Genomic DNA, 26,459 nt, shown 5'->3' with positions numbered 1-26,459 from the left:
GGACATTTACTTTGTAATTGAACTTTTGACAAATAGCTCTGTGCATCTGAAAAAGGAAAATTAGTTTCATGTAACAAATAAATAATACAAATACTATTCTTCAGTACAGGAGAAGCTCGCAGGCAGTTTCGACTTACATTAGCTGTTTAGGTTTAATTACTAATGTTAACTAGCATTTTAGTTAGCAATAATTAGCCTGTGCCCCAGGCACGGCGTTATGGGTGGGCCTGACGGTCCTAGGCCCACCCACTTTTCAACAGGCCCACCCAAAACTTTTCTTCAGAAAACATTAATTAATTAATATATTATAATTTGGTGAAGAATTATTAAAAATCTGCAAATAATCTCATAATTTGTGCTAAAATTGTCTAAATGTTTAGTTTTCAAAAACAATTTTAAAAAGCTGGTCATGTCTATTTTTACTGTATGTTTCTGCGCAAGTTCAGCAGACAGTGAGGTTCGGGATCGGTCGGTATGCTAGGCTAGCTCCAAGTGATCTGAAAGTGTGAAAATCATTTCCAGTAAAGGACAATGTTGCAACAATCGTTGTTTAGGTACCTTAAACGTGCACGAGCGGTCTCAGAGTCATCCCTGCAACCAGGAGATGAAGCAGAGCTGAGATCCACAACACCTAGCACATCTTTGTCTCTGCCACCCCAGGATGCTAGCATGGTTAGCACGGCTAGCGCGATAGGCGCCGGTGCTAGTGCCTCTGACTCGCGAGTGGACGATATAGCCCTGTGGATCTGTCTTCCGTGGATGAGCCCGCAACTCAACCAGTGCTAACGTATCCGGTCGCTTCTTCTGCTTTAGCGAGTTTAATTGTGTAGGACCACCAGAGGATAACAGTAAGGTATGTGAAGGCTACTCTGCCTGTATTGTATTATGTCGTTATATGAGATATATGGATTAAAATAATCGATTCATAACTCGCTACAGAGCTCCAGGCGCAATTCTATTTCTACAACAGCTTGTTACTGTTGTCAAGTTGTTTTTCCCTCATGGTTTTCTCTTGTTATGGCCAATGATGCTTTAGGGCTTGTTAATGTGATTTATTTATTTTGTTACATGTTTATAACATGAATCATCACACTAAAGTAAGGAAATCACTTGAGTCTTGTTTTACATGACAGATGACGTTGTCAATGAACAAGTTCTGTGGCCGAGTATTGATTGAAACTGTCGGGCAGTGTTGTTGATCTGTATTGTTGAAAACTTAAAACAATTGAACAGAATTGTGAAATATTCGGCCTCATGTTATACGAGCAGAACTAAACTATGTTTTGGGGAAATATTAGATTCCTGACCACTTTTACAGTCTATAGGCCTTAGGTTAGGAGAGATGCGCTATAGCACAGCCAGGTATGGTGCGTAATGGAGATTCCAAAGCGCTCTTCTTTTGGTCAGAACCAAGAACGATTGTGGATAGGTCCGTTCTTTGCCCCCGAAAATTTTTAAAATGCAACAACATATTTAAAGAGCATCAAGCTATTACAATCTTTATTATGTAAGCACATATAATATATATAATATAACAGTATATTAGTCAGTAATTTGTATTAGGTTAAACAGTGATTTGATAACGTTTTTATTTTAAGGCCCACCCACAATTGGTCTGGCCCATCCAAAACTGGAATCCTGGCGCCATGCCTGCTGTGCCCATGTTATCTCCTTACATATACCTACGCTCTCCGTCTCTGCAAGATTCAGAATGATTGAGATTTCTCTTGGCACAGCTACCAGAAGACTTACAACTTTCAGACAGGTTGCTAACGTCACATTTACGTCGTCTCTCTCAGTTGGAGGTTGCGCAGTAACGCTCAGCGCTCACTGGAAAAGTGCTTCTAATGTCCTTCACTGGTCTCCGTCCAGAGCAATGGGATCTGTTGGTCCAGTTTATATACTGTCCATAGTAAGTACTGAAATGTACTTTCACTTTGAGTCGTGTTTTTAGTCAAACTCACCTTCACTGTGTAGAGTGTCAGCAGATTGAAGCAGCAGTGTTGCAGTTTTATACTTTTCTCTACTGTAGCTGAACTCACTCCAAGGAAGTTGTTATGTTTGAAGGATAATCTGATCGTCTGTTTTTTCAATCTGTGTTCTTGGGGTCTGAAATTCCCGGATGTGATTTGCTCTGCCCGTTTTATAGTTTCATCCTTATTGGGGATGCATAACATTAGATGGAGGTGACCATAGGCTAGACTGTAAATATTAAGAAAATCCAGCAGTTTCTAGAAGATGAAGAGGTGGCCAGGTTGGTTGCACTCTGGGAGGAAAAAGAGCAGAATAGTCAGAGGATGAAGGAGAAGATGGGGGCTCTGAGCAGAGAGATAGCAGCTCTTTCAAACACAAGCTAAGTTTCCATCCACTTGTCAATCGAATTATCTGAAGTTCGGTAAAAAAACTCATGCGAATAAAGCTGGTGAAAGTGTGTTTCCATCCAACAGCTCTAAATCGAATAAAAACCTGTACGTAATGACGTCACATGCTGTTTTGCGATTAAATTGCTATATCGAAATTGATTTGAGACATTTTATGGTGTTTCCATTCATTTTTGCACTGAATCGCACAACATTTGAGCGAACTTTTGCGAACAAAGTTTTGCTAGACAAAAGTAGTAGTTGTTGTTAATATTAGAAGCCAAGCTAAGCTATGATGGGCCTTTGACCGAGGATCTGATCCAGCTCATCAAAAAGGTGGAACTTGCCTTTTATTTTCACTCCGGCACCGCTGCGAGACAACTCTCTTTATGAGCCGTGTATCGCTGTTTGAGCGCCTTCCATTTACTCCGCAGGACGTCAAAGCCTGTCAAAAAAACAATCGAAATCCAACGATTATAGAAGTTATCTCACGTTAATGTTTTCGTCCATAATATTTGGACATTGGGTTAGATTTGACCGTTTTAAGTGGTAATGATGAGCAATATAGGAGAGGATTTTTTTGGTGATGATTGATCGTTGTTTAGGTACATTAAACCACGTTAAAGTGCCCATATTATGAAAAAATCACTTTTTCTGGGATTTGGGGTGTTCTTTTGTGTCTCTGGTGCTTCCACACACATACAAACTTTGAAAAAAATCCATCCATGCTGTTTTGAGTGAGATACAGTTTCTGAATGTGTCCTGCCTTCAGTCTCCTAGTGAGCTGTTCAAAATCGGCTTGGACTGTGACGTCACAGTCCGAAATGAGCTGGCTAACCACAACCGTTAGCTCGTTAGCATGCTAACCGTTAGCATTACCATGCTAACGCTAATGCTAACGGTAGCATGCTAAGTCGTTCTCAATAGCAAAGCACTGCTACAACACACACAAGTTCACCATAATCTACAAAAGAACTACTTACATGTGCGCCCTCATTTAGAAGTCTCCCAGCTAATCCTGCCTTGTAACTGACCAAAGTTGGAGAAACAGGCTCTCTTTTACTGTCTCTAGAGTTAGCTAGCTGACATGATCTACATCTGAACTACTGAGCATGTGCGAGTGCAATCAAAGATAGTACAGAAGAAGAAGATGAAAAGAGGTCTCACTCTGTAGCTAAAACAGAAACCAGGTGAAAAGAGGATCTACAGCAGTGAGAGAGAGCTGTGCAGTACAACAACAATATGGTGTTTTTTGAAAATTAAACCATGTAAACCTATTCTGGTACAACCTTAAAATACAGTTATGAACCTGAAAATGAGCATAATATGGGCGCTTTAAGCTTTTTCACATTAAGAGTTATAAAGCCAATGAGAACCGTGGAGAGTCAACCCCCAGCCGCTCCGCTGCCCTGCTGTGAAGCAGAAATGCTTTATGTCAGATAATGTCCATAATAACTGGACTTTGGGTTCGAGTTTTTGACAGTTTTCAGGGGTTATGAGGAGCAATATGAGAGAGAAATTAGGTAATCATTTATCATTGTTTAGGTAGGCTACATTAAACCAAAAAGCTTTTTCCTCGCCATAGGGCGCAATGATGAGAAAACATTGACAACACGTAAGATAACTTCTACAATCGTTGGATTTCGATTTAGTTTTTTTGACAGGCTTAAGTGTTTATGACAAGATATGACCATGATAAATCTGGTGATGATTGATCGTTGTTTAGATACATTAAACCACATTAAGCTTTTTCACGTTAAGCGTTTTAGAATGTCGTAACCTTTGTTGGTCATTTCCTTCACGAGCTCCAGATAAATGATGGCGTTTCTTAGATTTTTGCTATCTAAAAGAGCCGTTATATTTTTCTGGTAAATTAAATTAAAAAAGTATCTTGTCTCCTCGTTTGTCCGCTTACATCTGTTTTTGTTGACAGCTGTCATGTGTGCAAACAGAGCGGAAATACTGGGCGGTAATGAACTGAAACTTCTTCTTCTTCGTTTTATTGCGGGTTGCAACCATAAAATGACCTAAAACTTAATCGCAATTCATTATTTATTTGGCCAATAACGTTTCCATCAGCGTTTATCGCATAAGCCGTATATCGATCAAGAGAAAATCCGATGAGACCGAACGTATTTTCTTTGAGTCGATATTCATGAAATTCAGTCGGATTTTACTGTTTCCATAAGGCATTTTTCATTTGATATCACTTAATTCAGATAAAAACGTGTGGATGGAAACATAGCTATTGTCAGAGCAACAGAGGAGGACCTGAGAGCTAAGGACATCTCATTCCTGATCAACTACAAGGCTGCAGTAGAAAGAGTCCAGCAGCGCCCCCTGCTGAATGATCCACAGCTGCTCTCAGGAGCTCTGATAGATGAGGCCAAACACCTGGGCAACCTGAGCTTCAACATCTGGAACAAGATGAAGGACATGGTTCCTACACTCCTGTGATTCTGGATCCAAACACTGCTAAACCCAACCTAATCCTGTCTGAAGATCTGACCAGTGTGAGACGAGGAGAGGAACAGCAGCTTCCTGATAATCCAGAGAAGTTTGATAAACACCTCTCTGTCCTGGGCTCTGAGGGCTTTAACTCAGGGACTCACAGCTGGATGTTGAGGTTGGAGACAGTACATACTGGTTTCTGGGTGTGTTAGCAGAGTCCGGCCAGAGGAAGGGAGACATAGAGTCTAGATTATGGGGAATAGGGTTCCGTAAAGGTAAATACGTAGCAGTTTCACCAGATACACACTGTTCTCGTAGTCCAGAAGAAGCTCCAGAGGATCAGAGTGAATCTGGACTGGAACAGAGGAAAGCTGTCATTCTCTAATTCTGATACTAACACAAACATACACACCTTCACACACACTTTCACTGAGAGGATTGTTTCCATTCATCAACACTGGGGAAAAAGTCCCACTGAAGATATCACCATTTAAGGTGTGTGTGACATTTAAACAGCGCAGTTAGAGATAAAGAGGATGATTATATTCATGATGTTGTTTACTTCTTAAAGGGAAAAGTCACTTAACACAATTTAACCTCTTAATCTGCACCCTTCCTCCTGCTGTCTCAGTATTACACAAATTGGTTTATTTTTTCAGTTTGACAATCTTTTTAGTCGACCTTTAATGTAAAATGATTTAATTTAGTTTCTGCTCTTTTTGTTTGTTTAGTCTTTTCATTTTTGTATTGATATTGTTTCATTTTAAATTGTTCATGTTTTATTATTTTGACTTGTGTGTGGAGCCATGAACACCAGCGTAGGGGAAAAGTAAACTCTTATTGTAAATACTTTATTAGTATTATTTTAATAGATATTGTTTTGTTAAGTTTAGTCTTGTAATGTCTGTAATGTAGTCAGTTATATTCAAGAAACCAGATAAATGTAACCTTACTTATCACACTTTGGGATCCAGATCATATAGGTCCCACACACATTCACTTTTCTTTCTGTAAGTTTAGCAATATTCACTATCACTCATGTATCAAGATGGGTGTTCATGTTGTGATTTAGTGTATCATGTTTTAAGCCCAAATTAGGCCCCGCGGATTTATAGAGGAGGCTCTTCTCTCTGTGCGAGGGAGCCAGAAAGTGCAGGTTGAAAACTGTCTTTGGTTTGAACGACGATGAAGTGAAGGAGATGTGAGCGAGCAGGAACAGGGAAGGTAGAAAAGCCGATGTGCATCCTGTCTGTGAAGAGTTTTCTCTCTGAGACAAAGCTGAGATAGGCATATGATGTGTGTAAAACTATAAAACTCACTTGTACCTGGCTCCGTTCCAAAGTAATATGAGCAACCAAACAGAAATAATTAAGACACTGCAACATGAATTGCGTTCCACTCTGTTTACTTGTAAACATGTAATTGTTTAAATAAATCTGCATGCAGTGAACTTATGCAATAGACATGGAGTCGTCTGACCATTTATTCTGTACTGAGGCCGCTGTGGGGTCTCATGCAATTAGCAAGTAAATTACTTTACTTTCAATTTCATGGATACGCCCTTTAAGTTTAATTAAATAAGTAAGATTGAACCGGCAAACCCAGAAAACCACTGCAACAGTTGTTGAGATATTTCAGTCTGGACCAACGAGGTGGACAGACAGAAATCACCAAACATAATGAACTGGGAAGGCTGCTTCAGCAGTGAAATGTTAACAAAGAGAAGAGAACACGTTTTGCAAGACAAAGTTTTACAACTGGGAATAAAAAATAAGTGATACCACAGTGTAACAGAGACGTATGAGCTGGAGACAGGCTGAGACAGAGAGGCGGAAGACTTCAAGATAAAAGCATGTATTTTATTAAAGTTATATTCCTTTATTTCTTCAGAAAGAGTCATATCAAACATGTGACAAACTGGAACTTGTTGTCACTTTACTGCAAAAAGGGAAATATACTTACTCTAACCTCAAACGATGAGAAGCGATGGCATGAGTTTAGTTTAAAATCTTAAATTTCAGCAGGTAAACTGCAGTCTGGAGGTGTCTTAAGGCCAGATACTACAGGCAAAAACATTTTTCAGACAACCCAAATACACAGCCAGCTGTTTATTTTAATACACTTGCCTCTTTTGCACATTTAAACATAACATTTCAGAAAACTTGCAATACAAAAAAGAATTGTCTTAATGTCAGTAATCAACTGGGGAACTTTCATGGTGAAATCTTTTATTTTTATAGTATATAATATAGTGTCCTTAAATGTTGTGTATTCTGAGGAGAGGATCTTGTAGCAGGACTTTTCTGCTGATGCTTTATCGCCCTCTGCTGGTCAAAGTGTTCCACTGAACAGGATTCAACTGTAATAAATGTGACCTGTTCAATTCTTAATTTAACCACCAGTTTTTTCACATTGTTCTAATTATTTTTATTTATAGAAGAATTTCTCTCCTGAGCCAACACAGCTTATCTCAACATAAAATTCGTTTAATTATAATTACTTAACCGACAAATTAATAAGCTACTGCTTTTTTTTAGTCCATTATAGATTTTTTTATTTTTTTCGAAATGGACTTTATAGGTCGTCATTGTATTCATGTAAATATCACTATACACATCTGTGTAGGTTTTATACGACTTCACATTCAGATCACTGTCTGTAAATATGAGTGAAAATATGTTATTGTCATAATGTTAACAGCATATATAAGTTCAGATATTTTCAACATGATTTGGGGTTTTCTCTTTCTTTGACTTCACTTCAGTTCAAGTGTCAATACTTCATAGTAAGTACAGATTGTGGGTTTCGTGTTTAAGACAGAATAGAAATAAAAAGGAAATACTCTTTAAGATGATTTGGTGGCTCTTAAAAGAGCCTTTGTGGTGTGTGGAGAAGCAGCAGACAGTTTAAGCCCTCTCTCCGCGGATGCGGCGGGCCAGCTGGATGTCTTTGGGCATGATGGTGACCCTCTTGGCGTGGATGGCGCACAGGTTGGTGTCCTCGAACAGGCCGACCAGGTAAGCCTCGCTGGCCTCCTGCAGAGCCATGACGGCGGAGCTCTGGAAGCGCAGGTCGGTCTTGAAGTCCTGAGCGATTTCTCGGACCAGGCGCTGGAAGGGCAGCTTGCGGATCAGCAGCTCCGTGGATTTCTGGTAGCGACGGATCTCTCTCAGAGCCACGGTACCGGGCCTGTAACGGTGAGGCTTCTTCACGCCGCCGGTGGCCGGGGCGCTCTTACGGGCAGCCTTGGTGGCCAGCTGTTTCCTGGGGGCTTTACCTCCGGTGGATTTACGAGCGGTCTGCTTGGTTCTTGCCATGGCTTTTTCTCTCTACGATCAGGAAAAATGTAAAGTGAAACGGAGAGACCCGCGGCTCTTAAAGTGTGGGACCGGATGTAAGACCTGGTGTCGCAGCTTAAGACCTCCGGCTCGGCGGCTCCTGATTGGTGAGGGGCTCCTCTGGAGCTTAGCACCGCCTCAAGGAGCGACCCATCGCCCGACTCTCCGTCGCTTATTGGCGGACAATCCTTTCAAAAAGTCCGCCAAAATGTGAGAGCGGGCCGCCCTCTGCTTCTCTGTTGGAATCCTCTTTTCTGGTTGGTCTGGCAGGAAATGACCGGCTCCCGCGCTCCGCGGATATAAAAGGGAGAGTTTCAGCTGTTGGGAAAACATTTCTCTGAGTCGTAACTTTAGAGTGCATCTGAAAATGAGTGGGCGAGGAAAAACCGGAGGAAAAGCCAGAGCTAAGGCTAAGACCCGCTCCTCCCGTGCTGGGCTCCAGTTCCCGGTCGGCCGCGTCCACAGGCTGCTCCGCAAAGGAAACTACGCTCAGCGTGTAGGAGCCGGCGCCCCCGTCTACCTGGCGGCTGTGCTGGAGTACCTGACCGCTGAGATCCTGGAGCTGGCCGGAAACGCTGCCCGCGACAACAAGAAGACCCGTATCATCCCCCGTCACCTGCAGCTGGCTGTCCGCAACGACGAGGAGCTTAACAAGCTGCTGGGCGGAGTGACCATCGCTCAGGGCGGCGTGCTGCCCAACATCCAGGCCGTCCTTCTGCCCAAGAAGACCGAGAAGCCTGCCAAGAAGTAAAACTAGAGACTCTGGCTGCTGGAAACCAGACCCAAAAAGGCTCTTTTAAGAGCCACACACTTGCCTGATAAAGCGCTCTGTTTTTCCTCATGTGTCTGATAAAAATATAATCAAAGAATTTAATAAAATAGGTCTGCTAGTCAGGTCAAGCCGGCCAAGAAGAACCCGGCTTCAACCAGACACAAAAAGGCTCTTTAAGAGCCACACACTTTCGTATGAAATTAAGTACTATTCAGTTGTGTTTTTTTTTATTTTTTTTTTAAATGCAGACATCAAGCAACTAGGCTACTTACGAGATATCACCATGGGTAGTTAAGGGATGGTCCCATTTCAAAGAATTATTGATATGGGTAACACTTAAAGACTTGATCTAAACATTTCTTCTCCGCTATATCTCAGGCAAATACTAAATGCATATTATCTTTACTCCATTTGATGATTTTAGTTTGTCTTCAAATTAAAACCAAATATTAGGAAATGAATATTAAGAAAAAATGTCCGTTTGTCAGTCAATGAATCAGTTATTTTTTTTGAAATACGATGATGATTTATTGACATAGCCTATTTGATTTAGTCATAAAATAAAGGAACAAGAAAACTATCTAATATGAGCACTTATGTTCACTGGTTTCACACAACATTCCCATTGCAGCATTTGGGGGCGGGGGCAACTGTCATCACGTCGTTGAAACAATCGCCAAACAAAGTCTAAATGAGTTTATATTATCCTTCACAACCAGATCTCAATACAATTTTCAGGAGTGTCCACTGGACTACAAAGTTTACTGAGCACCTGCATGTAGTTCCCATTTCATTTTCAAAAACAATACAAATGATGAAAATTACTGATTCAAATGTATTTAATTCTAAAAAATCTGGACTGGTGTTTGTGTTTAGCAGCCTATCATATCCCCATGAGAGTCATGGCAGGATGTGTAATTTTCACCTTAATCCTAAATTGAACCATTTCTTACTATTTAACTTTTTACTACAACATAACTTTTTATCAGTTTCTTTTTTTTAAAGAGCTTTATTAAAGTTTTTACAAGTTACAAATTATAAATTAGACATACAGTAGGCTACATGTTACAATAATCAAAATATAAACAATACAACAATTACAAAGATTTAACTAATGAAACAAGATGTGCAAATTGAGCTTAGTCCAGTTCATAGAGCCTCTAGTAAAGTACATAGTCTTTCATAAAGTGCATTTAGTCTTCCGTAAAGTGCATATAGAGCCTCTCATAAAGCGCATATAGAGTCTTTCATAAAGTGCTGAAATTCATACAGTCAAAGTGTTCCAAGGAAGGAGCTGTTTTTTGTCCAGGGTTCTTCTTCTCCTGAAGATGCCATGGCCGTCTATTAAAGAGGTTTATTAGCCTACCAATAGCCAAGGTTTTATTAAAGTTATTAACAAGACAGCTTGTAGGGTGTATTTTATAGAAAATTATACATTCTTCATAGTTTACAACTATTAACGGTGTAGTGATATTTCTCTTAATGCAGTCAATCCCAATCACAAAACACATTACTTCTCTTTGTTCCCGACAATAAAAAAAAAAATCTGCTCACAGGAACGGCTACTTGTTAGCGCATGCTCAGACCCGCGCTCAGAAGACAACCAATCCTGTGCGCGCGACAGCACAGTGACATTTGCAACGAGTGGATACAAATTGAACGTTCGGTGGCGCGTCACTACATTCGATTAGGAAAACGCTCAGAACTAATTATGCCTGAGCCCAGCGTCAAAGCGCCCAAGAAGGGCTCCAAGAAAGCCGTTTCTAAAGCCGTCAGCAAGACCGGCAAAAAGAGGAGAAAGACCAGGAAGGAGAGCTACGCCATCTACGTGTACAAGGTGCTGAAACAGGTCCACCCCGACACCGGTATCTCCTCCAAGGCCATGGGTATCATGAACTCGTTTGTGAGCGACATCTTTGAGCGCATCGCCGGTGAGGCCTCCCGTCTGGCTCACTACAACAAGCGCTCCACCATCACTTCCAGGGAGATCCAGACCGCCGTGAGGCTGCTGCTCCCCGGGGAGCTGGCCAAGCACGCCGTGTCTGAGGGCACCAAGGCCGTCACCAAGTACACCAGCTCCAAGTAAACCTGCTGGTAGACCTACAACACAACGGCTCTTTTAAGAGCCACCCACTTCATCTAAAGAGGTTTTCCTGTTATCATCGAAAAACGTATTTATGTTTAACACTAACATTTGAGCAATGTTAAGGCTAAGTCTAGTAGGCCTAACAAAATAAACCGTAAAATAAATGAACGAGCCAGCATTTAGGTCACTATAGTGTTGAGAGAAAATCCCGCACACTGACCATTACGCAAGCAATAACTTATTTACAAAAATACGTTTCGGTCCCAGACCTTCATGAGATCATTATACAGTAAAAGATGAGATGCATAAGGGCTCTATATGAGAATAAAATTATTCAAGTATTGAGGACTCCTTCACTTAAATATAGATATCAAGTTTAATGTGAAAAAAAAATTGCCCATGAATCAACACTGACATAACTTTCTCTTTTTAAATTGATCATAAATTTGCAGCAATATTTGGGTTCTTTACTGGATTATAAGAATTGTGCAAATACATTGGGTAAGTGTTCTTGTTTTGGTAAATAATTAGTCTAATTTTTAAATTGTTTTCTTTACTGGTTTATCAGTTATTTCAATTAAACGATCATTTTTAGTCCTGTGTGAAACCACTTTAATTTAGACTTGATTGAACTTCCACATACAAGCTGATGCTCACCTTCTCTGGGATTTTGAAGCAATTGTGAAATAAAAAAACAAATTTACGAGCTAGTCGGTTTTAAAGGGTAAACAACTTTCTCATTTAAGTAGGGCAGGTTTCTTATTGTACAGACTTAAATTATAACCATTGTTTATTGTCCTGATATGTGCTGTTAATGACAGAATAAGATTAAAACGGAAAATGCTCTTAGATGATGTGGTGGCTCTTAAAAGAGCCGTTTGTTAATGAGACTGGTTACAGCTCACTTCTTCTTGGGTGCTGCCTTCTTTACTTAGGGCTTGGCAGCCTTCTTCGCGGGGGCTTTCTTGGCTGCAGGAGCCTTTTTGACCACTTTCGTGGGGCTCTTGGTCGCCTTCTTGGGGCTCTTTGTACAATAAATCTTGATTTTAGAAAAAACCTGAAACAAATCAAACTGTTATTATCAGGACTTTATTTACAGAGAAAGATGACAGGAAGGAGATTCCATGAGTTATCATAATTCAGGCCCAGAAAAGAAAGGACTTAATATTATTATAATAAATGTTAAACAAAGGTCAGGTAGGCCTATATGAGGCTGTAAACCTTCACTCTGAACCTCAGAAGTATAACACTACTGTAGAGGCAGGAAAACACGAAGGATAAAACAAATACTAAATACATAATCGTCAAAAGGAAAGACGTTAAGTTTTGAAAAATAATGTGGGAAGGGCTTGCTGGGTTTGGCTTCCCCCACCGAGGTTGGCGCCACCTGTTCTCTCTTACGTCCGCAGATAAGATGTAAATACAGCCGGTCTGGTAGCGTTGAACTCATTCGTTTCTAACGATCCATCATCGACTGAACTCAAAATGAGCGGAAGAGGCAAGGGAGGAAAAGGACTCGGTAAAGGAGGCGCTAAGCGTCACCGTAAAGTCCTCCGTGATAACATCCAGGGCATCACCAAGCCCGCCATCCGCCGTCTGGCTCGCCGCGGCGGAGTGAAGCGTATCTCCGGTCTGATCTACGAGGAGACCCGCGGTGTGTTGAAGGTGTTCCTGGAGAACGTGATCCGTGACGCCGTCACCTACACCGAGCACGCCAAGCGGAAGACTGTGACCGCCATGGATGTGGTGTACGCTCTGAAGAGGCAGGGCCGTACTCTGTACGGCTTCGGAGGTTAAACCTGATCCGGTTAAAATCCAAAAACACAACGGCTCTTTTAAGAGCCACCCACTTCATCTGAAGACCAATTTCTTTTTATCGTAGCTGCTTGGTAGAAATTAAGTAACGTTACGATAGCGTGTTTTTAATTTATTTTTCTAAATGAATTAATAGATAACATCAATATAAATGGTTTAATCTACTACAAGTTAATATTTACACAAAAGTGATAATGCAATTACAAGGGGCAGTTTATAACTTTAAAAGTGTGTGCAACCCTATTTCCAAACCAGTGATGAGGGCTTTAAATATTTCTATAGAAGTTTCAAGTGAAAGACCAGTTTACATTATGTGCTATACTATATATTTTTAAACACTAAAGCATGGTTAGAGCCGACAGTGCAATAACATGACGAAGCGCATGTAGTCCATGGTTCTGTTGGTCAATAGTAGTTGTCTGGCCCACATCATCTAAAAATTAATTTGGGATGTAGCTCAGTGTCATAAGTAAGTAATAAACATTGTGTTTTGGTAAGGTGCAGATTCAAATGTTAAGTGTGCTACAGTTTAGGACATTATGTATATGATTGATCTTCCTAGCAAATTTGGGGCTTGATCCCAGATTTGGTGCTAAATGAACCCATTTTGTGGCGCATTAGTACACTGAGAATTTGAGGAACACCATAGGGAAAAAAAAAACACTGATTTGTTATCAAAAACTTCAAATTTCTTTATTTGTCATGTGCACGACAATACGGACAACCTATTTTGTTCATGTTAAGTCTCAAGCATCTCCAACACTGCTCAATATCTAACTAAAGAGGAAACTACCAAGAAAAAGCATAATCTTGTATTTAAGACAACAGAATAATGTATTGCAAATTAAGATACAGGGCTAAATGTTAACTGAAATACAAAAAAGTGAAATTACATAAATACATTTGTGTACACAGTGAGATGAATAACATTAAGAAAGTGTATATATGCATGATGAGAAGCACGATGAGTTCAATGGCCTGTGGGATGAAGCGGTGCCTGAGCCTGGAGGTGCAGAACCGGATGCTTCTGGAAAAAAAATCCTAATAGATTAATGTGGATTAAATGTGATTCCATGTAGGTGATGCCACAAAACTCCACTGCCAGGTAACGTGTGTACAAATGTAAGATCGTGAATGAAGAAAAGTGCTGAATGCATCAGCCGCTTTCAGTGTCAGTGTCTAGCAAAAATGTCAGTTTCTTGGTTCTGAGAGTAGCTACTCGACTGGATCCCGCGAGCGTCCCAGGTGGATACTTTAAGACAATACATGGTGGTTTGGGGGAGAGACTATAGGCTTACTATTGCGTTGGTTTATCATCCAGGGGTTATTTTTATTTTGTATAAGTTGTCTCTCTTTTTCTTTGTAACTTCCTCAAAGGGAGGTTCATGAGAGGTTCAGAACCGTTCAACGTCTCCTAACGGCTCTGGCTCTGGAAGGATTACTTTACTTTTTACTCTGGGACAAATTAAAAGTGTATGGTGTTAATTTTGTAATTTCATATAAATCTGTCATGTATTGTATTGTTGTTGAGACTCTATCAGAAAAACAAAAAGAACTTTTACAAATAATCATATGTATTGTATGCATCAAGCTATGGAAAACAAGATGTTGTATGGTTATTCAACAAACAGTCATAAATAGTGACGATGTGTGCAAACAAGTGCTAGCTGAACTCAGGAGAAGAAAAACTCTGGACAAAAAACAGCTCCTTCCATGGGACACTTTTAACCTGTGAACTACAGCACTTTATAAAAAGACTCTATATGCACTTTATAAAACCGCTCTATGCACTTTATAAAAAGACTCTATATGCACTTTATAAAATCGCTCTATGCACTTTATATAAAAAAAAAAAAAAACTCCATGCACTTTATAAATATCTCTATGCACTTTATGAGAGGCTCTATGCACTTTATATTTTAGTTTTGTTTGCACATTTTGTTTTATTAGTTATATTCTTGTAATTTTTGTATGGTATATATTGTCAGGTAGCCTACTGTATGTTTAAATGTATAAATTGTAATTTTGTAAAAACTTAATAAAGCACTTATAAAAAAAAAAAAAAAAAAAGGATTACTTTGTGTTGGCGCATGCTCAGTCTCAGTCACAAAGGTCAGCCAATCCTGTGCGAGTAACAGCACAGTCTCATTTGCATCAAGTGCACATAAAGGAGGCATCCGGGACGTCATTTTGTTATCTGGTTCAGGAACCCCAATCCGGAGTAACGATGCCAGCAGAAGCCACCGTGAAAGCGCCCAAGAAGGGCTCCAAGAAAGCCGTGACTAAGACCGCCGCCAAGAGCGGCAAGAAGAGGAGAAAGAGCAGGAAGGAGAGTTACGCTATCTACGTGTACAAGGTGCTCAAGCAGGTCCACCCCGACACCGGTATCTCCTCCAAGGCCATGGGTATCATGAACTCGTTTGTGAGCGACATCTTTGAGCGCATCGCCGGTGAGGCCTCCCGTCTGGCTCACTACAACAAGCGCTCCACCATCACTTCCAGGGAGATCCAGACCGCCGTGAGGCTGCTGCTCCCCGGGGAGCTGGCCAAGCACGCCGTGTCTGAGGGCACCAAGGCCGTCACCAAGTACACCAGCTCCAAGTAAACCGTCCCGCTGCTGCAATCTACTAAACCAACGGCTCTTTTAAGAGCCACGCACTTATTCTTAAAGAGCAAAGTTTTATTCCGTGATGTTTGGATACAAAGTATCATTTTTACATCCTTCTATGCTTTCTTACTGTCGTAAATTTGCATATTTGTGTATATGTTACCATCTTTATACTTTCTGTACCTGCCTTCTTTCACTTTAGGTCAGTGGGAAACTCCTTTTCATTTCTTCTGTCCTAGCACATATTGCAGAATTTACTTTAGTTTACTCTCCTTGAAATGACAAAAGCTCCTTGTAATCAACCCACAAATTTATCCAATTGACTATCCTTCCTTGTAGACTTTATAGGTTAGTTTTGTTTTTACTCTATAGCTGTGACCAGTGTGTCAAAGTAAACCTGCTGTTAAACCAACAACTCGGCTCTCTTATAAGCCGCACAATGACTTGAATAAGAGATCTTTTGCTGCGAAATTTATTAAGCTTAAAGTGATTGTTCGGAGTAATTCACCATAGGGTCCTTTGCACCATGACCTCGAGCCAAACACTCCCCCAGAAGCTTTTTTCACCTGGGTCCAACATTGGGAGAGTTAGCGTAGAGTAGCGTTATCAGCTGAATAGCTTAGCGCAGGGGCTAACGGACCCACGTTTGTATCTCGTAAGTTACCCCACTAATAATGCCCGAAATGATACCAAACGTCTACAAGTAGTACAAATAGGTTATGCTCTCAAACGATGGATTGGAAAGTTTGTAAGTACACCAGAAGTTTATGTAAATAACACTTGCCTGCTGGCTTCTGCTCTCTGCTGTTGTTGTTGCTGTACGATGAGTGCTTAGGGTCGTCTACAAATTACAACACCGAAAAGAGATGCAACAAAAATATTTATTAATTAAATTTTTTTTTTAAGTAAGTGCTGTAGTATAACTAGCAGGAGACAAGTAATAATTGAGGTAAGTTTGGAGACATTACGTTATTTAATCATTGAATTAATAAATATTTTTGTTGTAACTCTTTTCGTGTAGTAATTTGTAGACGGCCCTCGTCTAACTGCAGGTAGCAGCAGCAGCAACAGAGAGCTGAAGAGAGCAGGCAAGTGTTCATAAACTTCTGGTGTACTTACAAACTTTCCAATCCATCGTTTTATGAGAGCATAACCTATTTGTACTACTTGTAGACGTTTGGTATCATTTTGGGCATTACTAGTGGGGTAACTTACAAGATAGCTACAAACGTGGGACCGTTAGCCCCTGCGCTAAGCTATTCAGCTGATAACGCTACTCTAGCTAACTCTCCCAATGTTCGACCCAGGTGAAAAAAGCTTCTGGGGGGGTGTTTGGCTCGAGGTCATGGTGCAAAGGACCCTAGGGTGAATTACTCCGAACCATAACTTTAACAGCATTTAATTCTCCAAGAGCTATGCTCTTAAAAATATATATGGTTGTTGCATCTGCATTCAGAGTAGGTCATTTAAAACAATATTTGGGATGCACCTTTATCCATTTAAAAGAATTTGTGTGTTTTGAACCTCTTATTTATTTAGGGTTCATGCAGTTACTTTAAGTAACTTCGTTCTGCCTTCATGGACAGTAATTGTAAATATATTGCATTTTAGTCTTTACGACAAAGAACAAACCACTGCACACACAAGGACAGTGCTTCTGTTTCCGCTTGTTTCTTGTTAGTTTCTTCCCAGGAGCAGCATGGTAAACTTTCCCCAAAAAAATCCAGTAGGAGTTTTGCAAATTGTAAACTTGCAAGATCCCCAGTCTTTGTCATAATGTCACTGAGGTTTGAGTCACAGACTATATAAGATTTTGCAGATTGTCTTTAGGTTTGCTGTGTGTCTTTTCACAGTCTTTTCAGAGTCTTCCAGTGGTCTTCATGAGAAGAAACCTAAAGGTAATTATTAGTAATAGTTTTTTGCGCTGTTTCATGCTTTTAATCAGATAGGTTGTGTGCTCAAGCACTGTAGGCTACTTAAGAAATGATTGTGCTTTTTACTGCACTACATTGTCTCAAAGCTGGAGTTACTACTATAACCGTAGATCCCAAAGTGGAGTCCGGGTCCTTGAGGGGTTCCCAGGAAATACCCAGAAAAAGGGGAATCATTTATTTTTACTATAATTCCATCCATAAGTAACACCATGACACAATGTATGACTATTTTGGTCATGGATTGTAAAGCACTATTTAATCGCTCACACATAAAAACAGAGGTGAAAGGAAATTGAAGAGTCGGAAATAAACTCAATCCCATTCACGCCAATGTGATGAAACCAAAGGAAGCTGTTTAAGTCATTATGAGAAACCTTCTCAAAAGAATAACTCTCAAAATAATTATGTAGTAGGCCTAGGCCTATCCCGCACTAACCCGTTATTTTGACTTGAGTCTTTTTTCATCACATTGGCGGAAAGTGGCTTCCATCGACCTACATTACCATCTGAAGCTTTCTTGTGAAGTCATATTTTACAAAAACACATTTGCGATCCCACATTTCCTTGCATTTTTATTAACCGACAAAATGACTAGTCTATAGGCTTTTATAAAAAAAAGTGACCTGATTAGATCATGTTACAGAAAGATGTTGAGGCAAACTGAAGCTGGTTGCAGTGATAGACACAGAGTCAGGGTTGTGTACAGCAGAAGAGAGAAATATGAACCTGTGTTTGGAGGCCCATCATGTCAAATCCATCATGTTAAGGATCAATGCCAGCAGAGAAACCTGTCAGGTAACCGCTTAGCTTCACATCCAGCACCCAGTGTGTTTACCACCACTGAAAACTTCCCCAATTTAAACTAAATAAAACACATTAATGCAGTTCTTTCACTTTCATTCTATCCACACATGTCTCTGCTTACTTGCACACTACTGTCACATTTAATACACATTACTTTTAGATAGTTTTTAAGACAAAATGTGAGGAAAACTCGCTGCGAGTAGTCCAAAATGACTGTGTATCCGAAAGGTTTGAAGCCTCCTGTAATCAAATAAACGAGTCCTCGTCGCCAAACATGAGCTCAGTGTGAAGTGGAGAAGGTTTGCTCACCACTAAAGTAATAATTTTGTTTTAAAACGTTTATCTTCTATGAATTTTATCCCCAAATTGTGGAAGAGAAAACACAAAGTGTCGCCACATTTGCAGCAGGTCAGCGGAGCGGCTGTCGATTGACTCTCCACGGTTCTCATCTGATTTATAAGTCCCGCCTCCTGCCCGAGCAGGAACACAGTAGACTGTAACGCGACAGAGAAAGAGACATAGACATGGCAGAAGAAGCTCCAGCAGTTCCCGCGGCGAAAGCCCCGGCCAAAGCTCCAAAGAAGAAGGCAGCTCCCCGGGTAAAGAGTGACGGGCCCTCCCTCCCGAAGCTCATCCTTGACGCCGTGACTGAGTCCAAGGACCGTAAAGGCACCTCGCTTCCGGCTATCAAAAAGACGTTGGCCACCAAAGGCATCGACCTGGAAAAAGCCAACAAACGCATCAACACCGCGGTGAAGAAGCTGGTGACCGACGGTAAACTGGTCCAGAATAAAGGGATTGGGGCTTCCGGATCCTTCAAGCTCCCCAAGGCTCAGCCTAAAGCCGCCAAAACAGGCAAGAAAGCTCCCGTTAAGGTGAAGAAACCCGCTGCCAAGTCCCCGCAGAAGAAAACCGCAGCTAAGAAAACTGCAGTGAAGAAGACGCGCAGCAAAAAAGCGCTAAAACGGCTAAAACAGCCAAGAAACCAGCAGCCAAGAAGTCTCCTGTAAGAAAGCGGCCAAGAAGCCAGCAGTGAAATCTACTCCCAAGAAGGCTGCTCCTAAAAAGGTCGCAAAGAAGAAGACTCCTGTGAAGAAAGCTCCGGCAAAGAAAGCTGCAGCGAAGAAGTCCAAGAAGTAAAGTGGCTCTTTAACCTGCACTCAGTGCACCAAAAGGCTCTTTTAAGAGCCACCACACATTCACAAGAGAGCTGTTTTCCTACAACATCATGTCTGTTTCCATTGTTTGTTTTTCTATTATTTATTCTACGAAAATACGTTGATCTACATGAAATATGCTGGTGAAGAGTAATTTGTTTGCAGTTAAATTTTTCATAGTACAAAAACATAATATAATTAGATATAATTTCCAACACTAGTCTTTAATTGCTTTGTCCTCTCAACACCACAAGATGGCGCTAACACACAATAAGTAACTAACTCTTCAGCCACAGATCATTTAAAAAACATAGCAAAAACCCAACAATTTGTAAAAAAGTCTCCATTTTAAATAATACAATTACTGAAAGTTACTAAATCAAAATTCAAACATGCAACAATACCAAACAGCAAACCATTTGAAGATAAAAACAAACTTATCTAACATTGGGAACCCTGCTTTTACTCAATTTACTACTCCCGTGTCTCGCTGACCAACCGCGCTGCTGGCACAAAGCCCGTCGCCATATTCCTTGACTGTGAAACAGAGCTGAGAACAGAAATGCAAACCAAGCAGACCGCTCGTAAAACGGACTGCTGCCACCAAGGCTGCCCCCAAGAGCCCCCGGCCACCGGCGGCGTGAAGAAGCCTCACCGACACCGACCTGGCTCTGAGAATCCCGCTACCAGAAACCACTTGATCCCAAGCTGCCCTCCATGTCCGAAATCGCTCAGGACTTCAAGACCGACCTGCGCTTCCAGAGCTCCGCCTCATGCTCTGCAGACACGGGGCTTACCTGGTCGGCTGTTCGGACACCAACCTGTGCCCATCACGCCAAGGGGTCACCAAGCCCAAAGACATAGTGGGCGCATCCGGGAGGAAGCTCCCTACAACCGCCACACACAACGCTCTTTAAGAACAACAAACTAACAGACAACCCTGACACTATTATATTCTATGATAAATTTATATGGTAGATCTTGTCTCTTATGTACTACAGATGTGCCTGCCAGATATACAAGTATTGAGTCTCTTTAAACCCGGACTAGAAGACGAGACTAATTTTAAAATACAATGGCATAAAACAGATTAGACAAATTGACAACTCGGGCATATGCAGTGTGCTCTACGTTTGCCTTAGCTTTATGACAAGATATGCGTAACTGCCTGTGCAAAAGCATCCCGTTGGATTTTATGCATGACATTTACCCGCTTGAATGTTGCAAAGATTGCCTAAATGGATGCTTAAACACTTAGACTGTTACCCTAGTATATAAAGTAAATCGCAATATGCCTATAGACTGAATATTAGTGGGCTGTTCTTTTGACTGGGGAAAGTGGGAGATTTATAGAGTGGCTTGTAATATGCATAATTTGAGATTCAGGGTAACTCTCAAATGTCACCTACAATTTAATGTCGCAATAGTCACAAATTAGGATTTGTCTTTAGCTGGACGTGTGTGGCTCTTAAAAGAGCCGTTGTTGGTTTGGTTGAAGCCGGTTCCTGGGATTTACTTCTTGGCGGGCTTCTCGGTCTTTTTGGGCAGCAGGACGGCCTGGATGTTGGGCAGCACGCCGCCCTGAGCGATGGTCACTCCGCCCAGCAGCTTGTTAAGCTCCTCGTCGTTGCGGACAGCCAGCTGCAGGTGACGGGGGATGATACGGGTCTTCTTGTTGTCGCGGGCAGCGTTTCCAGCCAGCTCCAGGATCTCAGCGGTCAGGTACTCCAGCACAGCCGCCAGGTAGACGGGGGCGCCGGCTCCTACACGCTGAGCGTAGTTTCCTTTGCGGAGCAGCCTGTGGACGCGGCCGACCGGGAACTGGAGCCCAGCACGGGAGGAGCGGGTCTTGGCCTTCGCTCTGGCTTTTCCTCCAGTTTTCCCTCTTCCAGACATTTTTCGTGTTTCTTATTTCTTCGAGTACGCGAATAAGTACATGGCATTGCCTAAACCGGCCTTATATATACATAGCTGCTTCGTGATTGGCCAGATTGGCGTAAGTATGATCGTCCAATCAGAGAAGAGTTCAGTCGAGGAGCCGTAGTCACAACAAGACTCCGTTTAAACTGCACAGCGTTTAAAAAATAGCCTAAAGCTTGACAGATTACCGGGGCGGGGGGGATTTACAGTCTTGGATTTGGTTGCACAAAAGCAGAGGCACCTAAATTACCATGGAGATTTATTCTGTGCAGCTAGCCTGCTCCTCACCAGGCTAACAGCAAGGATTTATTAATCCTGGGTCCTTTTCTGTTCACTCTTTTACCTTATTATTATTATTATTATCAGCCTGTATTAAAATACAACAGGTGCATATTGCTGTTCAGTAAAGCACTGTTATATAAAGTTGTGACCATTATTTTTTATAATTATTCATGTGACAGTCATTGTTACTGTTATATTGCTGTATGAAAACTGCTGTTCATATTGTTGTTAGAAGTTTGATGAATATATTATGGCAGTTGTTGAGATAATTAGAAAAGGCTGATACAGTTGCAAATGTGTTTTAAATGAAGCCAGTGATAAAGGATAATATATAAAGTGCTGTACATGTGTTAGTGGTTCTAACAATAGCAGACTGGTCAGGGACAAATACACCTTTAACTATTTTAGTTGATTATTTATTTTAGTATTCCTTAATAAAGGAAATGTTCCTCTTCCATGTGCACTGTATTTGCCATTCTTGGCACACAATTTGTGTTCTCTCCAGTGAACTGGGACTATAATTTGGGAGGGTTGAACAATTATTATAGGTTTTTATAATGTACAGTCCTCCCTTATTGTAGTCTTAGTTCACTGGACCAGTAATGCTACTGTACATACTGTACATTCGTGAAACAACAGGGAGAGGACACCTCAATGGTTTTTAACCTTTTGCTGGGGGGAAACAACTGATGAATACACTGTGTTACAGTCATGTTTAAAGTGTGCATTAAATGTATCACTTAATTATCTTCATAGTTTCTAGATTTTAGAGTCCAATTAAACGAATGCTTAGACCAAAACCTCAATACCTAAACTTCTTGTAGCACCTTAAACACAGTGTAACCATAGCTCAAACACATTGTCAACTTTGCACTTTGTTTGCAATTCTGTAACACACTTATTGCAAAACACTACACACGTTTTCTTAAATTAGACACTTTGTTCAAAAATCAAATTTGCTGAAAACACTCTGTTCAAAATGCAAAACTCATCTGGCAATTGTAGGCACTTACATAAACCCCTGAAAACACAACACCAATCGGTCCGAGCCTTAGCACTACAAATAGGCCTCAGTTAAGCCATTTTGAGAACTTTGCAAGCATGGAGGCAACAAGAGTAAGAGGAGGACAAAGAGAGAGAGAGGAGTCAGAAGTGGAAGAGGCATCGCCTGTAATGTTGACATGGTCTCGTGGCCATGTCCGAACAGAAGGCAGAATCCACATTCACTCAGCATGTCGTTCATACAGTCCGTGTTTGTTATTATTAGGCCTATATTTAGCACATTTGTTGAAGTTATTTTCTTTATTCATTTCAACTTTTGGTTTACATTTATATATGCACAACCATCTTGTTACTTAAATGACAGTAGGCTAATAGGCTTCTGATCCGAGTTGAATCTTAAACATTCCATTGAATTAAAATGTATTAAGTAATAAATTAGGACAACAGTTTCCCGTCTTAAGATGAAGCATGTGGCGCTTTAAAGAGCCATTGTCCTTCAATGCTTCCGATCTGTTTGACATTTATTATACTACACACAGTAGCATAAACTAAGCAATGTGTAATAAGAAAAAATAAAAATGTAAGGTCTTAATCAGGTGGAATATGCCTACACAGACAGATGAATAACTTGGAAAGGTCTGAAAAATCTTGAATTCTGAAGACTAGCTGCAGTTTTAGAGTTTGATTGTGTGACCAGAAACTGTTATATAGATCATAATAAATACAGTTCACATTAGGAAAAAATTTCTCTCTAGAGGTATTGTGTGGGTGGCTCTTAAAAGAGCCGTTGTGTTGTTGTAGTTTCTCCAGATCAGGTTTAACCTCCGAAGCCGTACAGAGTACGGCCCTGCCTCTTCAGAGCGTACACCACATCCATAGCTATTTTGGGGAAAGAATATTGATATTTGCCTTCCACGCATACTTTACAATAGCTGTTGTTGAAACGAATGGTTTGATCGTCGTCGACCGGCAGTATTTACATCTTATCTGCGGACGTAAGAGAGGACAGATGGCGCGAGCTTCTGTGGGCGGAGCCAAACTCAGCAGCCATTTCAAAACTGAACCTTTTTTTTTTTTATTATTTCCTTTATGTAGGAATATATTTTAATCCTTCGTGTCTACCTGACCTTTGGTTAAGATTTTATTTAATAATATTTACAAATACGTTTCTGAGTGAAACGTCTTATTCCTGCCAGAGCATCTTTCTCTGTAAATAAGTCTTTAAAGTCCTGTTAACAATATTTAGACTTGTTTGGGTTATTTTCTAAAATCAAGCTTTATTTTTCTTGACTCTAGTTCACAGCGACCTGCCATCTTCAGTCCAGTTTCAGGATAGACTTTACTTTATATCACCATTGGAATCCAGTCAGTTTAAAAGGTGTAATGTCTTGATATTATCCAGTTCACACAGAGGTTGATGATGGCTGTAATGTGTTACGTTGGTGAACACCAGATGGCAGCAGGAGATAACATGATGGTGAGCTGGGAGGGAATCATTTCCTAATGCAACAAATCGCAGAGAGGAACTCTCACTTTATATGTTGAGAGTATATGCCTACACTTACAGTTACAAGTTCACATAGGTAACATTTAGCTCAATGCAATTTGGCATTTTAATCAAAGTCAAAGTAAACTTTATTATCCCACCAGGGGGAAATTCATGTGATCTGACACGTCTCCTCAAAAGAAAAAGAAACACAACACTTTAAAACATGGTCTGCAGGGTAGGGAGAATCCATTAATACAGTTAGTGACAAAGAAGTAAATTTCCCCGAATACAAACGTTTGACTGCAAGTCTTCGGCCAGTAGTCAGCGGATGGTCGGCGAAAGATAAAGAAGGACATTCAGAGCCAGAGATGATCTTTTTTACCATGGGTTTGCCATTGGTGTGCAGGGACTAAAGGGCAAAAAAGATAGTGAAATGTTGTTAAAAGCTCAGAAGACAACACTATACCCTAAACATCACACCAAGTAGAAAGGGACCTTAAAACAATTGACAAACTATCCAAAATGAATGTTCCTGCCACATTTGAACTCCCCAAAATACATTGTCAGAAGATGATATTAGGAACACTGTAAATATACATATATTTAATTTGTTTTACTGATAATTTGTTACACTGCTGCACAATGTTTGAAGACTGAGTGTAACAAGTCATATAGCTGAAAAGGCCAGAAAATATATAGGCTTAAGGGGGAACATATTTATATGACAGGTCAGTTAGCAAGGTAGATGGCACATGATCATTTGATTAATGTGAATGTTCAATAATATTGTCTTTGTTTTAGTTTTCTTTTGTTTTGTCTTTTTTAAATGCATTTGTATGGAGATAAGTGTTGTATTTGAGTTTAACACAGTTGTATTTACAACACATTAATTGACTTCCCTTGAAGATCACTTTGCCATTTCATACCCAATTTAAGTTATCTTGTTTCTAACTTTTTTTTTATAAAAGAACTGAAATTAGTTCTTTTATTAAAAAAAAAACTGTCAGCAGGTACATAATCTAACTTGGTTGGTTAGTGCTCCTGCTGTTGTAACGACAGTCGTTATGGTCGTTGGAGACTTGAAGCCACCATCGTTCCACATCAGGCCAAATGGGAGCGTTTGTTTAGGCTCATATCCCACGCCCAAGTCTGTCCTTTTGTTTGTGCTGATGGGCCATTTGTCATCAACATCAGTGTCCACTCAGACTCAGACTGCGCCAACGTTTGCATCTCTATAGACATCTTTGGATAGCTATAGCCCCCACAAACACAGCTAGATAGTTTATCTGACAGATGGTACAGGCCAACAAACTGGTAAACGCTTAGCAGTCAGGATTCGGAACCTTTAACTTAGTGTCCCTTTCCTTTATTTATTTTACATGAGTGGATGGATATTGTGTTTGCACCTGTCGGTCTTGCCAGACTTGTCAACCCATCTCTCCATTGTTGAGTGTGTGTTGTTCAGTTCAGTCAACATAAAACCTGGGAGACTTCTGTGAGCAAACCCTGCAAAATATGGTTTGCACCTCACACAGTTCTCCTTGGTTTGGGTGGCATATTTAGGAAAAGTCAGGGCAGGAAGGAAACATGACCAAATAACTAAAATTTTGGAACCGCACTGTTACATGCCATGGGTTAGATACTTTTTCACCATCAGTTAAATAGTGGAACTGTAACCAGTGGAGAAGTGAGCAGCCTATATTAGGTAGATGGTAGATCACTACAGAGAAAGGGGATATAATATACTACTATTTAATTCAATGGCTTTTTGGCCAATGGTGATTAAACTGTACAAAGACAAAGAGGAAAAGAGATGGATATGTTCCATTTTGTGATCATTAATATAAGAACTATTACCTATATCTATTAAGCAGAGGAGCTGTTGACAGCAGCAGTTCTGTTAGGAAGTGTGGCTAAACTGCACCAGTCTCGACCATCTTCGGTGTGTTTGCTGCCACCAGAAGAACTTCCGTGTATTACAGACTCATCAACAGCAGGTGGTTGCCGCCATGGATGTGGTGTACGCTCTGAAGAGACAACTTGATCCGGAAAAACTACAACAACACAACGGCTCTTTTAAGAGCCACACACTTCATCTGAAGACCAGCTTCCTCTTGTCATAATAATTATTAGGCAACATTACAGTAGCCTATAATAAAATAGATTCCGTGTGTCCTTGTACCGGTTCTTCTCTATGCAGACATGAATAAATTGTTAAAATATGTGTCTGTGTGTCACAGTCCACCTGATTTATTTCTAATTTAACATACATTGATTGTCAGGTGCCCTGCTTGTTCTTTATCCATAATTTCATCTAATATGTCATTTAATCTAATCATACTTATTGTGGCACCTTGATAAAAGGACCTTCATTCGACACAGAGAGGAAGAGGTTATTTAATTGGTAAAACTCAGTGGGCAGACCGTCGGGACTGACTATT

At 40.6% G+C, this 26,459-nt stretch overlaps 6 protein-coding genes and 1 pseudogene across 6 annotated transcripts; 5 read left to right on the top strand and 2 right to left on the bottom strand.

The window, feature by feature from the left end:
- Positions 1–6,904: 6,904 nt before the first annotated feature.
- On the bottom strand, positions 6,905–8,191 carry LOC120557830 (histone H3). The gene has a single exon (XM_039798464.1). The coding sequence runs from the start codon at positions 8,126–8,128 to the stop codon at positions 7,718–7,720; it is 411 nt and encodes a 136-aa protein (XP_039654398.1). The 5' UTR covers positions 8,129–8,191; the 3' UTR covers positions 6,905–7,717.
- A 312-nt stretch (positions 8,192–8,503) lies between these two features.
- LOC120557834 (histone H2A-like) lies at positions 8,504–8,920 on the top strand. Its single transcript, XM_039798469.1, has one exon. It carries the CDS (start codon positions 8,517–8,519, stop codon positions 8,898–8,900), a length of 384 nt encoding a protein of 127 aa, XP_039654403.1. The 5' UTR covers positions 8,504–8,516; the 3' UTR covers positions 8,901–8,920.
- A 1,705-nt stretch (positions 8,921–10,625) lies between these two features.
- Positions 10,626–11,010, top strand: LOC120557838 (histone H2B 1/2-like). The gene has a single exon (XM_039798474.1). The coding sequence runs from the start codon at positions 10,633–10,635 to the stop codon at positions 11,005–11,007; it is 375 nt and encodes a 124-aa protein (XP_039654408.1). The 5' UTR covers positions 10,626–10,632; the 3' UTR covers positions 11,008–11,010.
- A 1,470-nt stretch (positions 11,011–12,480) lies between these two features.
- Positions 12,481–12,824, top strand: LOC120557844 (histone H4). The gene has a single exon (XM_039798478.1). It carries the CDS (start codon positions 12,493–12,495, stop codon positions 12,802–12,804), a length of 312 nt encoding a protein of 103 aa, XP_039654412.1. The 5' UTR covers positions 12,481–12,492; the 3' UTR covers positions 12,805–12,824.
- Positions 12,825–15,015: 2,191 nt separating this feature from the next.
- Positions 15,016–15,559, top strand: LOC120557837 (histone H2B-like). The gene has a single exon (XM_039798473.1). It carries the CDS (start codon positions 15,050–15,052, stop codon positions 15,425–15,427), a length of 378 nt encoding a protein of 125 aa, XP_039654407.1. The 5' UTR covers positions 15,016–15,049; the 3' UTR covers positions 15,428–15,559.
- A 1,738-nt stretch (positions 15,560–17,297) lies between these two features.
- LOC120557825 lies at positions 17,298–19,394 on the top strand (annotated as a pseudogene).
- Positions 19,395–20,720: 1,326 nt separating this feature from the next.
- On the bottom strand, positions 20,721–21,231 carry LOC120557832 (histone H2A-like). The gene has a single exon (XM_039798467.1). The coding sequence runs from the start codon at positions 21,219–21,221 to the stop codon at positions 20,838–20,840; it is 384 nt and encodes a 127-aa protein (XP_039654401.1). The 5' UTR covers positions 21,222–21,231; the 3' UTR covers positions 20,721–20,837.
- Between the last annotated feature and the right edge of the window lie 5,228 nt (positions 21,232–26,459).

Source organism: Perca fluviatilis, chromosome 4 (assembly GCF_010015445.1).
Source record: "Perca fluviatilis chromosome 4, GENO_Pfluv_1.0, whole genome shotgun sequence".
Classification (NCBI taxonomy): Eukaryota; Metazoa; Chordata; class Actinopteri; order Perciformes; family Percidae; genus Perca; species Perca fluviatilis.
This window is presented reverse-complemented; position numbering and strand designations above follow the sequence as displayed.

Coding starts and splice junctions, on each gene's coding strand:
- LOC120557844 (XM_039798478.1), top strand. CDS start 12,493: ATGAGCGGAAGAGGCAAGGGAGGAAAAGGACTCGGTAAAGGAGGCGCT.
- LOC120557838 (XM_039798474.1), top strand. CDS start 10,633: ATGCCTGAGCCCAGCGTCAAAGCGCCCAAGAAGGGCTCCAAGAAAGCC.
- LOC120557834 (XM_039798469.1), top strand. CDS start 8,517: ATGAGTGGGCGAGGAAAAACCGGAGGAAAAGCCAGAGCTAAGGCTAAG.
- LOC120557832 (XM_039798467.1), bottom strand. CDS start 21,221: ATGTCTGGAAGAGGGAAAACTGGAGGAAAAGCCAGAGCGAAGGCCAAG.
- LOC120557830 (XM_039798464.1), bottom strand. CDS start 8,128: ATGGCAAGAACCAAGCAGACCGCTCGTAAATCCACCGGAGGTAAAGCC.
- LOC120557837 (XM_039798473.1), top strand. CDS start 15,050: ATGCCAGCAGAAGCCACCGTGAAAGCGCCCAAGAAGGGCTCCAAGAAA.